The 14,891-nt window shown below is 37.4% G+C and overlaps 1 protein-coding gene across 1 annotated transcript in view; it reads left to right on the top strand.

Annotated features, from left to right (window-relative positions):
* The window catches only part of LOC140507771 (annexin A10-like), a 55,057-nt gene continuing 40,166 nt past the window's right edge, over positions 1 to 14,891 (top strand). The window contains exons 1-4 of the mRNA XM_072615709.1: positions 1 to 36; positions 1,558 to 1,671; positions 7,675 to 7,765; positions 9,101 to 9,180. Coding sequence (XP_072471810.1) covers positions 1 to 36; positions 1,558 to 1,671; positions 7,675 to 7,765; positions 9,101 to 9,180 — 321 coding nt within the window. The remainder of the gene's footprint in view (positions 37 to 1,557; positions 1,672 to 7,674; positions 7,766 to 9,100; positions 9,181 to 14,891) is intronic.

Here is a 14,891-nt window from a genome sequence, read left to right as displayed (position 1 = left end):
ATGGTTCTCCTGGAGCAAAGCCTGGCCTGTGTCTTGGTTAGGGAGAATCCCTGGTATGATTGAATAAAGACAGAGATGTGAGCTGCTTCCTGTCTTAGAGAAGGTTCTGGGGGTGCTGGAGACTGTAGGAGAGATGTGATTCTTCTAATGCAGTGGTCTCCAATATGAGTACTTGGTCCCAATAACAATGGTCCCTCAAGGGAGTGGAGGGGTGGAAAAATGGGCCACTTCCTACCTTTTTTCTTTACTCTCCCCTAAATGGAGATGTATTTCCAACACAGCTACTATACCCAATTCAACATTCCTCCCCACAACCAAACCACTGGCATTTTGTGTTTATTGCCTGAGCCCCTCAAAGATGTTATTCTCAGCTATCTCCCCTGGTAAATTTCTCACATTGGCATCTGAAATAACCTTCCTATCTTGCTTCAAAATGATAGAATCTCTGATTTCCTTCCAGGTATAGTTTTTGTAACATCCCTTATATGAAACTTTTCTTGATCTCCCTGGTGGCTAGTGCCACCTGATATTATTTCTTATTTCCTTGTGCATCTTATGTATGCATTTACTTACTTGTATACAAGTTGTACATAAGATGGAGCTTCTTTGAGAGCCTAGAACAAAGTGAGGCTGGTGACCTTGCACAGCCCTCCCTCTCTCAAATCAAAGTCAACTGCAAGTCATCTTATCATTTCCCTGATGTCATGATCCTTTTTGAAAAACAAAGGACAAAACACAACTAAAAACCAGTGTTATGCTTAATATTATTCATCAGAGATACAAAGAAAGAATGAAACATAGCCCCCACCAACAAGTTTTAAGGACACTGGGTAAACAAGTCCAAGTAAAGTGTGCCTAGTTTTCAACTGTTATTCATATTTACAGTAAGACAAAAGCAGTGTGTGTGTTTGGAGGGTTGGATAGAGGAAGGTACAATGTCATCCTGTCTATATATTGCTGCATATGCTAAAATATTTTTTCATAGAGAAATGGGGTAAAATTTGTTTGTTCCCAAATCACTCATGCTTTTTAACAGGAAGGTACCTACTTTGTGGAAGGATTGGAGATGAGGTACTATTTCAGGCTATAAAATGCATCTTCTACTATTCCATGATTTGTACAGGTAGAGTTAAGGTCACAAAATTTTGGTCTAATACAGAGAGTGCATGCTACAGTGGAAAGACTTTGTATTTAGAGAGAGAGGACTTATTTTAAATCCTGTACTGGACTTCTTTGGATCTCAGTTTCCTCATCTGTAAAATGAGTGAGTTAGACTAATTGGTATATTAAGTCCCTTCTAGCTCTAAACCTATGTGTCAATCAATGTAAGATACATGCTTAGTGTATACCAGCATTTTTTCTGCAATTTATAGTCTTAGGGACTTTCTTGATGCTCTGAGAGATTATAATTGTTATATAATTAAATACCTAAAGTCACACAAAATCAGAGGCAGGACTTAGACCTATGTCTTCTGAACCTCTTATGTAGGTACCTCTGATGTAGATATGTCATGATATGGATACCATATGGATTTGCTGATTTGTTTTTCTTTGTAGGATTTGATTGCAGACCTGAAGGAGAATCTTTCAGGACATTTTAAGGATGTTATGGTTGGTCTGATGTATCCACCACCATCTTATGATGCTCATGAGCTCTGGCATGCCATGAAGGTACTTCTCCAATCCCCTAAACCCTAGGAACTATTCTCAGATACTGTTTTGCCTATTTATTTCTCTTGCTTTCTGACATTCAACAGGATTCTCAAATGTGGTAAAGGCCATTTCTAAGTGATCCTTAATGAGAAATGATAATTACATTGTGCAATGTGATTTATATTTGTTGTCATATTAAGGAGGGCAATTCTGCTCTTTAAAAAGTCGGTAATCACTTTAGCACATCAAGTACAAATAAGAAATAGAATCAGAGATGAAATGTTTGTACTATTTTTTCTATTTATTTTGATAAGACCTTAAGTTTCTCCTTTATGAAATAATATCCTCTCCCATGTAGTTGAATTTCCATTTTGAAAAAAAAGATGATTTTTTTCTTACAAAAAACTCATTTCCTAAAACTGAAATAATTATAGATTGTGTTAAGGTTTTTTTTGCTGTTGCTGTTGCTTGGAGATTGGTACATTCCTTCTTACTTTTAATGCCTCTACTCAAACACCAGCAGGACTTTTTGAAATCTTTCCAAAATTAGTTGGCAGAGAAGATTATCACAGTCTGTGAACAGAGGGCATGGGGGCAAGACCAGTTGGTAGTTATTATTTAGAGCCAGAATAAACATCACTAAAGTCTTTCCTATATTTGGAACTACTTTTGTTTTATTAAAATACATGTCAATTCTATCTATCTCAGGGATTTGACTAAGACCTATAAAATACATCTGGAATCAAAGATAATCAGCGAACTCAAAGCTTACCATTGATTTATAATCATAACTTTTTATTGATCACTATTCCAATCAGTCAGTCAATAAACATTTATTAAGTACCTACTATGTACCAGGCAATGGCACATAGCTCTGGGGATTAAAAAAAAAAAAGGCAAAAAGTCCCTGCCCTCCAGGAGCTCACAGTTTAATGCACTGTAATTCTGAGAAATGAATTCCAAGGAACAGAAAATATTGCTAGCTGTTTTCTTTAAAAATTAGATAGTTAAACAAAATGGAAAGACAATGAGTTGTGGTTAGATTGCTAGATAAGAAACTCTGAGTTCAAATCTCCACTTCTTATACTATTTATTACTAACTGTAACCCTGGGCAAGTCAAGTCCTGAGAACCTCAGATGACTACTTGGGTTATATTTTTTTAATGAGCTGCATGAAAAGAACGAATTTCCTACAAAAATAAGAACTCAGATCCTCCTGTGGTCACATTTAAAAAACACTGTCAAAAACTCTTAGACCTAAAAGGGGGATAATACAGAGCCATTCAAATACTGTAGGTACACAAAATGAACCCATTCATTTTATAAGGAAGAAACCTTCAGATTTTGACATTTTAAAAATCCTATATAATTGCTATTATTATTAGTATCATTATTATTAGCATCAAAGATTGATCATAAAGAATTAGCAGAAAAAATATGGCTAGGACTGACTTTTTTAACACCCAGTGCCAGAGACATTGGTTATAGTTCTGATTACTATTTTTTAAAGATGGATTTCTATGTACCAAACTTTCAATGGCAAATATGGAAAGACTTTTTGTAGGAAATATTGCTGTTCAAATCCATTTTATTTTAAGATAAACTATCTAGGCCTCAGTGATAATATGAAAAGGAAATTACTCACCTCGATACAAGAAAGTTATTTATTGGGGGGTGGAGCCAAGATGGCGGAGTAGAAAGACGCACATACACATAGCTCTGAACCCACAAGCCATAGAACATCTGTAAAAAGGAACTCACGGCGAATTCTGGAGCAGTAGAGGCTACAGAACAGTGGAGTGAAGGAGATTTCTGTTCCAGAGGGACCTGCAAACTTCTCATAAAAGGTCCTTCGCACCGTGGACTGGGCGCCGGGACTGGGAGCAGAGTACGGCCCTGCCGCGCCCGCGGCACCAAGAGGAACAGATCCGAGCAGGCTTCAGGGACGGGATCTCCAGCGGCGGCGCGGGTCCCTCCACCCACAGGTGATGGGGGGCGGTGAGAGGGTCTCTTTGGTGGGTCGAGAGGGGAGTGGGGTGCCCCCATAACTCAGGCCCCCTCGGGAGGCAGCAGCTGAGGCAGCGTCAGACCAGGGCTCCCCAAGCAGGCAGGAGCCTGGATCCATTGTTGAAGGTCTCTGCATAAACCCCCTGAGGGAACTGAGCCTGTGAGGCAGCCCTGCCCCCACCTGAGCACCTAAGCTTAATCTCACACTGAATAGCAGCCTCACCACTGCAGAAGCCCTGAGGCTGGGAAGCAGCATTTGAATCTCAGACCCCAAGAACTGGCTGGGAGGATCAGGAGGTGAGGTGGGTGTGAGGAGAATATTCAGAGGTCAAGTCACTGGCTGGGAAAATGCCCAGAAAAGGGAAAAGAAATAAAACTATAGAAAGTTACTTTCTTGGTGAACAGGCATTTCCTCCCTTCCTTTCTGATGAGGAAGAGCAATGCTTACCATCAGGCACAGACACAGAAGTTAAGGCTTCTGTATCCCAGCCCGCCATGGAAGAGCTCAAAAAGAATTTTGAAAATCAAGTTAGAGAGGTGGAGGAAAAGCTGGGAAGAGAAATGAGAGACATGAAGTCAAAGCATGAACAGCAGGTCAGCACCCTGCTAAAGGAGACCCAAAAAAATGCTGAAGAAAATAACCCCTTGAAAAATAGGCTAACTCAATTGGCAAAAGAGGTTCAAAAAGCCAATGAGGAGAAGAATGCTTTTAAAAGCAGAATTAGCCAAATGGAAAAGGAGATTCAAAAGCTCACTGAAGAAAATAGTTCTTTCAAAATTAGAATGGAACAGATGGAGGCTAATGACTTTATGAGAAACCAAGAAATCACAAAACAAAACCAAAAGAATGAAAAAATGGAAGATCATGTGAAATATCTCATTGGGAAAACAACTGACCTGGAAAATAGATCCAGGAGAGACAATTTAAAAATTATGGGAATACCTGAAAGCCATGATCAAAAAAAGAGCCTAGACATCATCTTTCATGAAATTATCAAGGAAAACTGCCCTGAGATTCTAGAACCAGAGGGCAAAATAAATATTCAAGGAATCCACAGAACACCGCCTGAAAGAGATCCAAAAAGAGAAACTCCTAGGAACATTGTGGCCAAATTCCAGAGTTCCCAGGTCAAGGAGAAAATATTGCAAGCAGCTAGAAAGAAACAATTCAAGTATGGTGGAAATACAATCAGGATAACACAAGATCTAGCAGCTTCTACATTAAGGGATTGAAGGGCATGGAATAGGATATTCCAGAAGTCAAAGGAACTAGCACTAAAACCAAGAATCACCTACCCAGCAAAACTGAGTATAATACTTCAGGGGAAAAATTGGTCTTTCAATGAAATAGAGGACTTTCAAGCATTCTTGATGAAAAGACCAGAGCTGAAAAGAAAATTTGACTTTCAAACACAAGAATGAAGAGAAGCATGAAAAGGTAAACAGCAAAGAGAAGTCATAAGGGACTTACTAAAGTTGAACTGTTTACATTCCTACATGGAAAGACAATATTTGTAACTCTTGAAACTTTTCAGTATCTGGGTACTGGGTGGGATTACACACACTCACATGCACACACACATGCACACACACATAGAGACAGAGTGCACAGAGTGAATTGAAGAGGATGGGATCATATCTTAAAAAAATGAAATCAAGCATTGAGAGAGAAATATATTGGGAGGAGAAAGGGAGAAATGGAATGGGGCAAATTATCCCTCATAAAAGAGGGAAGCAAAAGACTTATTAGTGGAGGGATAAAGAGGGGAGGTGAGAGAAAAACATGAAGTTTACTCTCATCACATTCCACTAAAGGAAGGAATAAAATGCACACTCATTTTGGTATGAAAACCTATCTTACAATACAGGAAAGTGGAGGATAAGGGGATAAGCAGGGTGGGGGGGATGATGGAAGGGAGGGCATGGGGAGGAGGGAGCAATTTGAGGTCGACACTCATGGGGAGGGACAGGATCAAAAGAGAATAGAAGTAATGGAGGACAGGATAGGATGGAGGGAAATATAGTTAGTCTTATACAACACAACTATTATGGAAGTCATTTGCAAACCTACACAGATTTGGTCTATATTGCATTGCTTGCCTTCCAAAGGGAAGGGTTGGGGAGGGAGGGAGGTAAAGAAGTTGGAACTCAAAGTGTTAGGAACAACTGTCGAGTACTGTTCTTGCCACTAGGAGATAAGAAATACAGGTAAAGGGGTATAGAAAGTTATCTGGCCCTACAGGACAAAAGAGAAGATGGAGACAAGGGCAGAGAGGGATGATAGAAGAGAGAGCAGATTGGTGATAGGGGCAATTAGAATGCTTGGTGTTTGGGGGGGGGAGGGGATAAAATGGGAGAACATTTCTAACCCCAAATTTTGTTAAAATGAATGTCAAATAAATTAAAAAAAAAGAAAGAAAGCTATTTATCTTAAGATCTAGCAGACCACTGAAGAAGATAAAACTTATGATTTCTTCCATAGGATTAAATTCTTCACTTAGCCCAAGGAGCATTATTCCATTTTCTTTGATCTAAACACCTGCAGATGGCCTTGGTTAGAATTATGCTCAGTTACTCCCTGCAACCAAAATACAATCAGATCCTAGTTTTAGTAACTGTTACCTGCTGTTCTATTGCAGGTTGCTGCTTTAGAACAAGAGAACCGGGTTTGAATTCCCTCTGTGCTTCTTACTACTTGCATGATCTTAGGCAAGTTAAAATTTCTCTGGGGGTCAATTTGTTAAAATGTTTAAAAAAAAGAAAGGAATTCAGCTAGATGAGAGGTGTCAGACACACAACCCACAAGTGTCAAGCCTTAACAAGATTAAAATATAATTAGAAAATATTTAGCACAGTGAGCAAAAATATAATAAGACATGGAAAATACCAGATTTTCAAACTAAATCAATATGTGCCTTTATGTATGGATGAATGACACTATTTCTATTTGATCATCTAGCCATTGGGCTAGATATTCTCTAATGCTGCCCCTTACTGCTTTGAATTCTACAATTCTATAAGATTGTGTGTTTTTATATTGTTTTCTGACCCAGTAGATTCTTCTACTTCAGCTTGGCTATCTAAGAAATGGTGTCCACCTCCAAGTGAGAAGCGAAGAGAAAACAACCCCCTGAAAAATGCAAATGTTTCTGTCCCTATGGACACTCATTAAATCCTTTGTAAAGAATCAGTGCCAGGTGTCCTGACAAGCCCATGTAAAGGAAGTGACAGTGAATTTTCTGTCTTCTAGTGCTAATCATTGAATCATAGATAAAATGATCTGGGCTCTGTCAAAGTCACAATAAGATGTAAGCTCATTGAGACAGACAGATGTAGTGGTAAAGTGCTGAACTTGGGAGTCCTGAGTTTGAATCTTGCCTCAGACACTTAATAGCTGAATGACCTGGAGTAGGAAAGCTACTTAAACTCTCTGGGACTCAGTTCCTTACACATAAGATAAGGAAGTTAGGACTTAATGACCTCTAAGTCCCTTCCAATTCTAAATTTTTGATCCTATGACTATTCAAGTTTTATTGAATTTTTTCATTTATTTATGTATTTTTCCTTTGAATGCACACCACCAACTACATTTTCTTTCACATGGAATCTGGCAGAGCTGAATAAATGTTTGTAGAATTGAATTATATTGAATTGAATCCACCAGACAAATACACATAACCTTAGAGGTCACCCAGACACTGAATCAGAAACTACTTAATCTCTCTCTAGGAGCTGGTTCCCAAAATCCCACCCCTATAAATTAAATTTATTCAGCTACTAATATTGATTTACCTTTATTTCCACACTGTAAAATATCCTACAGTTTTAGTGTCTCAGTGATCTCAGCATGCCTCTTCCAGCATCAGTCAAGAAGAATTCTTGTAATGTAGTTGTAGTGATAAATATTTGTCATTCAATTCTATGTAAATATCTCCTTATTTAAATACCTTCTGAACCATTAATCCACAGTATGTGGTATGTGTCTCCTTCTGTTTTGTTTTGTTTTCTTTCTAGGGAGCAGGCACAGAAGAGAATTGCCTCATTGATATATTAGCATCAAGAACAAATGGAGAAATTTTCCAGATGAAAGAAGCATACTACTTGCATAATGCTTATTATATATTTATAGATAGATATACACACATATACATATATGTATATGTGTGTATATATACACATGTATGTATAATCACATGTGCATGTCAGACTTTGCTATGAATAAAGCAAACAGAACCTCCAGTTTAGGTCTAGCCAACAAGAATTTATTAAGCACCTACTATGTGCTAAGTACATAGAGTATACCATGAAAATACTCTGCTCCTTTAAATGTCTTTGAAAGTGGCCTCTCAATCAGTATTAAGGTATGGTGATGACATGAACCTGACTTGGTTCCATGGAGAAGTAGGCTAAATAAAAGATTCTCTGGGAATAGCTAGTGCCTGATAGGCAAATTCTTCCCAAGTCAGGAAACTTATCAGACAGTTTATGATACCCTGAGACACTTTATCCTTGGGAGGCAGAGTAGTACAATGGATTTGGAAACTGAGTTAAAAATCTGATTCTGCTACTTACTAACTGTGACAATGGGCAAGTCACTTTATCTTTTAAGCCTTATTTTAGTCATTTGCAAAGTAGAGATCATAGACTAGATAGTATCTAAGATCCCTTCAACTTTAAATCTTACAGGCATGTGTTCACATGCTAACCAAAGGGAAAAGGGATGTTTCCTGCATAGACAAAATAAAGGGAAATTTAACAATTTACCTAGTGGAATTCACTACAGTGATAGACAACCAATAAAATAATTCACATCAGTGAATGCTTTTCCTTTTGATATCTCTAATAATTATCTGCACAATTGCCTCAACTCATCATTTTGATTTATTTATACATCAATAATCTATATGTCACCCCAATTCACCCAAAAATCAGATTTTCTACAAAATTTCAACATAAAAATATAAGCTATCTTTTCTTTCCAACAAGCTTGAATGCTGTGGAACCTGCTGTATCATCCTTGAAATTTCTAGGAGGCACCATCACTTGGAAAATTTAAAATAATACAAAGCATTCCAAATATTTTCAGGGAGGTCCTCTGGGAGGCAACGGCATCTCTCTTTCTTTATATCTCAAGGATCTAAGTTCCTTTTTAATTATGAAATTTAATTATGAAATAAGCCATTACAAAATAGCTGCCAGTGGTGTTTATCAGTGTTTATGAGTGAGCAGGAAAAGCAAACTGGTTGTTTCTTTTTTGTGATCCTTAATGATGACTTCTGAGGAGAAGGTGTTAAAAGACATAAATGTCAACTGCCAGGATGTATTTTCTGAGCTTTGAACCTATTACTTCTAGAGAATTATCACTAGAGTATTCCAAGCACATCACATGTATAGGCCTATAATAAATCATTCCTTTTAACATAGCCTTTTTCTTCTGCAGAATACAATAGTGACCTTCAGCAAGACATTTATTCAGAGACTTCTGGACACTTCAGAGACACACTTATGAATCTGGTCCAGGTACTATAATCCCAAACTCAAACATGAAGCACACTGTTCAGAAACATGAGTCAAACTTATGTTCACAATTAAAGTAGGAAGCACTGGCTTCTAACTTACTATTCAACACTCAATCACACTCAGAGGAATTGTTTGGTATAGAGAGTAAGATAATTTCCTAAAAGGATTAAGAGATTTGAAATTAATGCTCTGTACAGTTCTTATTTTCAATTATGAATAGTTTTTTAGATTACTAGTTTTATTGGAAATTCTAAATTAAACATTAATACAAGCTACAGTTTGTAGGTGATGCAACAGATAGAGTTCTGGGCCTGGAATCAGGAAGACCTGAGTTTAAATCTGAGATGAGACACTTATTAATTGTACAGTTTTGGCAAGTTCCTTAACTTTTATATGTTTCAACTTCCACATTTGTAAAAAAAAAAAAAAAATGGAAAAAGGAAGTATAGTACCTACTTCCCAGAGTTATTATGAGGTTTAAATGAGACAATGTTTATAAAATGTTTTGCAAACCTTAAAGGAGCAAATGAATGCTAGCAATTATTATTGTAGTTGCATTGAAGTTTGGGGTGCTCAGGACCCCAAAATAGCAACTCTCTGAGTGCTGCCAGAATGAATAAAACTCAAGCCTTCTTTTAGACAAAGAAAAACAAGGTTTATTTAAGATCCTTCATATTGGTTTGACTCTTAAGAAGTCACATCATTTGTGAGGTTTGTATTGAAAGCAAATCAGATAGAATCTAAGCTAATTTGAGTTTATATACAGAAGGACTGTGGGAGAGATTTAGGGCTGGTCTAGTAGTCTTGAGGAGAGCTCTAAGGAGAAACTTAATGGGACTGGGATGACTTGAAGTCAGAACCAAGAGAGTGGAATTTTAATGAGATCAAGGGTGGGAAGGCAATAGAAGGTAACAGACAATGGAGGGCTAGGCTCAGTTAAGGATAATAAAAGACTTACAGCCTCAGGCAAGCTCCCAAATCAAGTGGGAAGTAGAGTTCAAGGAGATTCCCAGAGCTTATACCCCATTAGTTGCTTTTAAAATTTTGCATTTAGAATCATTACTTTCAACAAATAAAGAATCATTGCACTTTTAATCCATCCCTCTACGTGCCCAATACCATTTTAGAATAGAATATCATTTTATTTTATGCTTCTTTACTTCTTTTCTTTCTTTTTTACTTCCTTCCTTTCTTTTTTTGAATGGGGCTATTAAACTATTAGATCAAGGGTATACTATAGACACTGTTAACAGGAGCATGCTATAGACAGCTTTCAGCAAAGTATCTGACCAAGTATTTCAAGTTATTTTTGTGGACAAGGTGAAAAGATATAGGCTTGACAATAGTTCAGTTAGGTGAATTTAGAACTCATCACCTTCCTAGAAGCTGACATTGAATCATTAGTTATACATTGGGCCCAGTTATTCAATGAATTATAAACCTACCTAACTTAACAATCACCTACTGCACATCTTTCCACCCTGTCAACAAAAATAGCACAAAAGATTTTATCCAAAGCTCATTTCTTCTTGCTGGTCTCTTTTTTGTCCTCTAACCTGGGATATTGAGGCAGTTTCCTATTTCTAATTGGGCTTTTAATAATCAAGTTGACTCAGTTTGGGATTGCTGAGGACCATGAAATGTCAGGGTACAGGGTGGCATCCCCTTGAAATGAATTCAGACACTCAAATCATCTTCCAGTCCAGTGACAAGGTTTATTGTAATGCCAATAAAGCAGACAAACTTCTTAGGGAAACTACAACTTATATATGTATTCATATTTATGAATATATGTATATGTATTCATAGCACTAATGTTGACTATGTATATGTCAGCATAGTTCTCAATCACTAAATATAAAAGACTCTTTAGTATAGAAGGCAGAAGAAAAACATTTATTTAGGCACCAGGAAGTCAAATCTCAGAACCAGAAAGCAAAATCTGTCATGGTGACCAAGAAGTTAATAAACATTATCGCTGCAAGGGCAAAGCCATTCCCAAGTCTCCCCCCTCAGCCAGGACCTTCTCACAAATAAACACTCATGAACCTGAGCCCTGCAGCATGTGCCTGCCTGTGTCCTCTCTCCCCTACCCCAAGCTAGCATACTCACTCACTTCCTCCACACTTTCTGTTCCCCCTATTCAGCAAGTTCTTCCCACCACATGTGACTTGGGCTTCCAAGTGATTTAAGGTTAATATGATTTATATGGACCTATCAATGAATGAGAAAGATCTTTCCATTTAAATTACTATTACAATATACAAAAGAGACAGTGATAGTATCTGGATGGCAAGTAATCTAGGGTGGGCCAAGTACAACAGTCAAAGGAATATCAAGTAGGCTAATTAGATGATCTCAGTGAGATTAAGGAGTTCAAAAAGTCTGGAATGGGCCAACTATGATAGCGAAAGGAATGTCAAGCAAGCTAAGTAAGTGATCAAATAGGGTGGGCCAGTGATCTGGGCTGCTGAAATGTGTGGGAAAATTCAGAAATTAGGTTGTTTCTAGAGACATGGTCTTTTCCTTTTAGGGTCCAGGTGCCATAACTCCATCAAAGTCATACTGCTGTACCCATCTTTTTGTTACATTACAAAGTAAAAGAAAGAAATGAGACATATAATCCAAGATTCCAGAATTAAGAAGGAGTAAGAGTGATCTAAGAAAAATAATTGCTTTAAAATACGGACAGAATTAGAAAAAAGGAAATGGGCTGCACTAGAAATATATTCCATAATTAAGTCAAGTTTTGACTATATTTGTCAGATTTTTTTTTCTTAGCTGAACGCAAGAATCCATTTGTAAAATGAACTCCCAAAGAGGAATCTCCCTCTACCAAAGCAGATCTGCACATGTTCAATAATTTCTGGTCTTAGAGAGCTGCCTGGGATACTTTGGGGTTAAATGACTTATTGTTGGTCACACAACCATATTGATATGTATTTGTTCCTTTATGTAAATAGCTATAACTTATAAAATATATCATATATGTGGGAAATTAGGAAAAAATTCTGTTTCCACAGAGTTGTGACCTAGCACAGTCAGGTTAGAGGTCAGAAACTTGTGCATAAGTTTGATGAACTGTTTGAGAGAAAGCCTATCAGAGAGGAAATCATGAAGTCACATGGTCAGTGGATGGTGGGATGTGGAGTGCAAAATTCAGAAAAGTATCAAGGGGCTTAAATCGGTCTGAACAAGTTGTAGTCTTCCTGTAGCCTTACTTGGAAGCTACCTGTTCATAATGAAAGTAGAAGGTACTCTCTCTTCCCAAAGAGTGATGGAGTCAGCTTTCACCAAAGTGTTCAATTACTCTGAACTCTACCTTTATAAATTTTCCTTGATATCTTTTTGTGTGTTAAGCCCATCTCTAGCATATATAATAGGATCCATGTATATTTGGCCTTAGAAAAACTGGGTTCCCATCATAGCTTTGCTGCTTGCCATCTGGTGTCTGAGTCTCTAGTTTTCTTTCTTTAAAAAGTACATGAAATGATATTTAAAGTTCCTTCCACCTCCATATCCTATAAAGCACCTTAAATATATATATATGCTATCAATTCACCAAGCTGTTATTAAACACTCGGTATGTATAAGTACTTATACATTCTTGGGCCTGAGGAAACCATTCCAGCCATATAAGAAAAACATGTGGAGACAGAAAGTGGTGGGACATAATCAGGGAATATTGAGTGATACCATTTTGTGTGTGCACCCAAAGCGCATGGAGGGTACAATGTTAGACATATTTTAAAAAGCAAGTTTAAACTTTTTTTAAGGTATTTGAGTGCTAAAGGCGAGAGGAGAAAGGGAAAAAGAAAGCAGTCAGAGAGGGAAAGAGAGAAAAAGAGAGAGGGAGACAAAAAAAGAGAGAGAAGGAGAAAGAGTGAGGGGGAGAGAGAGAGAGAAAGAGGCAGAGAGAGAAGGAGAGAGGGAGCATAGAGGAAAAGGGGGGAAGGGAGAAAGAGAAAGATCAAAAAGTCTTTTTTTCTCTTAGAAAAAGGGAGTCAGAGACAGAAGAGGAATCAGCAAAACAGTCATAATAGAAGCTATATAATTGTGGTAGAAGGAGAACTAGGAAAGAGTACTATAAACTAAGAGGAGAGAGAATATATTTTTTTTTAATTTAAAAGGAAATAGAAAACTTCCTTTATTCCGATTTATTCCTTTGATTTTTTTCAACTTTCTTTAAGTCTTTTTTTAAAATTAATTTATTTAAGTTTTCAACTTTCATTTCCACAAAATTTTGGGTTCCAAATTTTCTCCCCATTTCTCCCCTCTATCATCCCATTCTAATTGCCCCTATCACAAACCTGCCCTCCCTTCTAACATCCCTCCCTTCCCTTATTCTCATCTTGTCTTTTGTCCTGTAGGGTAAGATAATTTTCTATACCCCATTATCTGTATTCCTTATTTCCTAGTTGCAAGAATAATACTCAACAATTGTTTCTAAAACTTTGAGTTTCAACTTCTCTTCCTCCCTCCCTCCCTCCCCACCCATTCCCTTTGGGAAGGCAAGCAATTCCATATAGGCCATATCTGTGTAGTTTTGCAAATGACTTCCATAATAGTCATGTTGTGTAAGACTAACTATATTTCCCTCCATCCTATCCTGCCCCCCATTTCTTCTGCTCTCTCTTTTGACCCTGTCCCTCCCCAAGAGTGTTGACTTCTAATTGCTCCCTTCTCCCATTGCCCTTCTTTCCATCATCCCCCCCCCCCACCGTGCTTATCCACTTCTCCCTCACTCTCCTGTATTGTAAGATAGGTTTTCACACCACAATCAGTGTGCATTTTATTCCTTCCTTTAGTTGAACGTGATGAGAGTAAGCTGTATGTTTTTTCTCTTACCTCTCCCCCTTTTCCCTCCATTGAAAAGTCTTTTACTTGTCCCTTTTTTATGAGAGATGATGGCTGTGTACATGGGAAAGCTTACTGCAATCAAGGATTGTCTTATAAAAGTCCCTTATGCTTTCTCTTTGCTGTTTACCTTTTCATGCTTCTCTTGATTCTTGTGTTTGAAAGTCAAATTTTCTTTTCAGCTTTGGTTTTTTCATCAACAATGCTTGAAAGTCTTCTATTTCATTAAAAGACCATTTTTTCCTCTGAAGTATTATACTCAGTTTTGCTGGGTAAGTGATTCTTGGTTTTAGTTCTAGTTCCTTTGACTTCTGGAATATCATATTCCATGCCCTTTGATCCCTTAATGTAGAAGCTGCTAGATCTTGTGTTATCCTGATTGTATTTCCAAAATACTTGAATTGTTTCTTTCTAGCTGTTTGCAATATTTTGTCCTTGACCTGGGAATTATGGAATTTGTCTACAATGTTCCTAGGAGTTTCTTTTTTTGGATCTTTTTCAGGAGGTGATCAGTGGATCCTTTCAATATTTATTTTGCCCCCTGGTTCTAGAATATCTGTTTTTTCTAGAAAAATTATCCAGTTTTCCTTGATAATTTCACAAAAGATGATGTCTAGGCTTTATTTTTGATCATGGCTTTCAGGTATTCCCATAAATTTTAAGTTGTCTCTCCTGGATCTATTTTCCAGGTCAGTTGTTTTTCCCATGAGATATTTCACATTATCTTCCATTTTTTCATTCTTTTGGTTTTGTTTTGTGATTTCTTGGTTTCTCATAAAGTCATTAGCCTCCATCTGTTCCATTCTAATTTTTAAAGAACTATTCTCTTCAGTGAGCTTTTGAACCTCCTTTTC

This window comes from Notamacropus eugenii, chromosome 1 (assembly GCF_028372415.1).
Source record: "Notamacropus eugenii isolate mMacEug1 chromosome 1, mMacEug1.pri_v2, whole genome shotgun sequence".
In the NCBI taxonomy this organism is placed as follows: Eukaryota; Metazoa; Chordata; class Mammalia; order Diprotodontia; family Macropodidae; genus Notamacropus; species Notamacropus eugenii.
The sequence above is the reverse complement of the archived record's forward strand: the minus strand, read 5'-3'. Positions and strand labels throughout refer to the sequence as shown.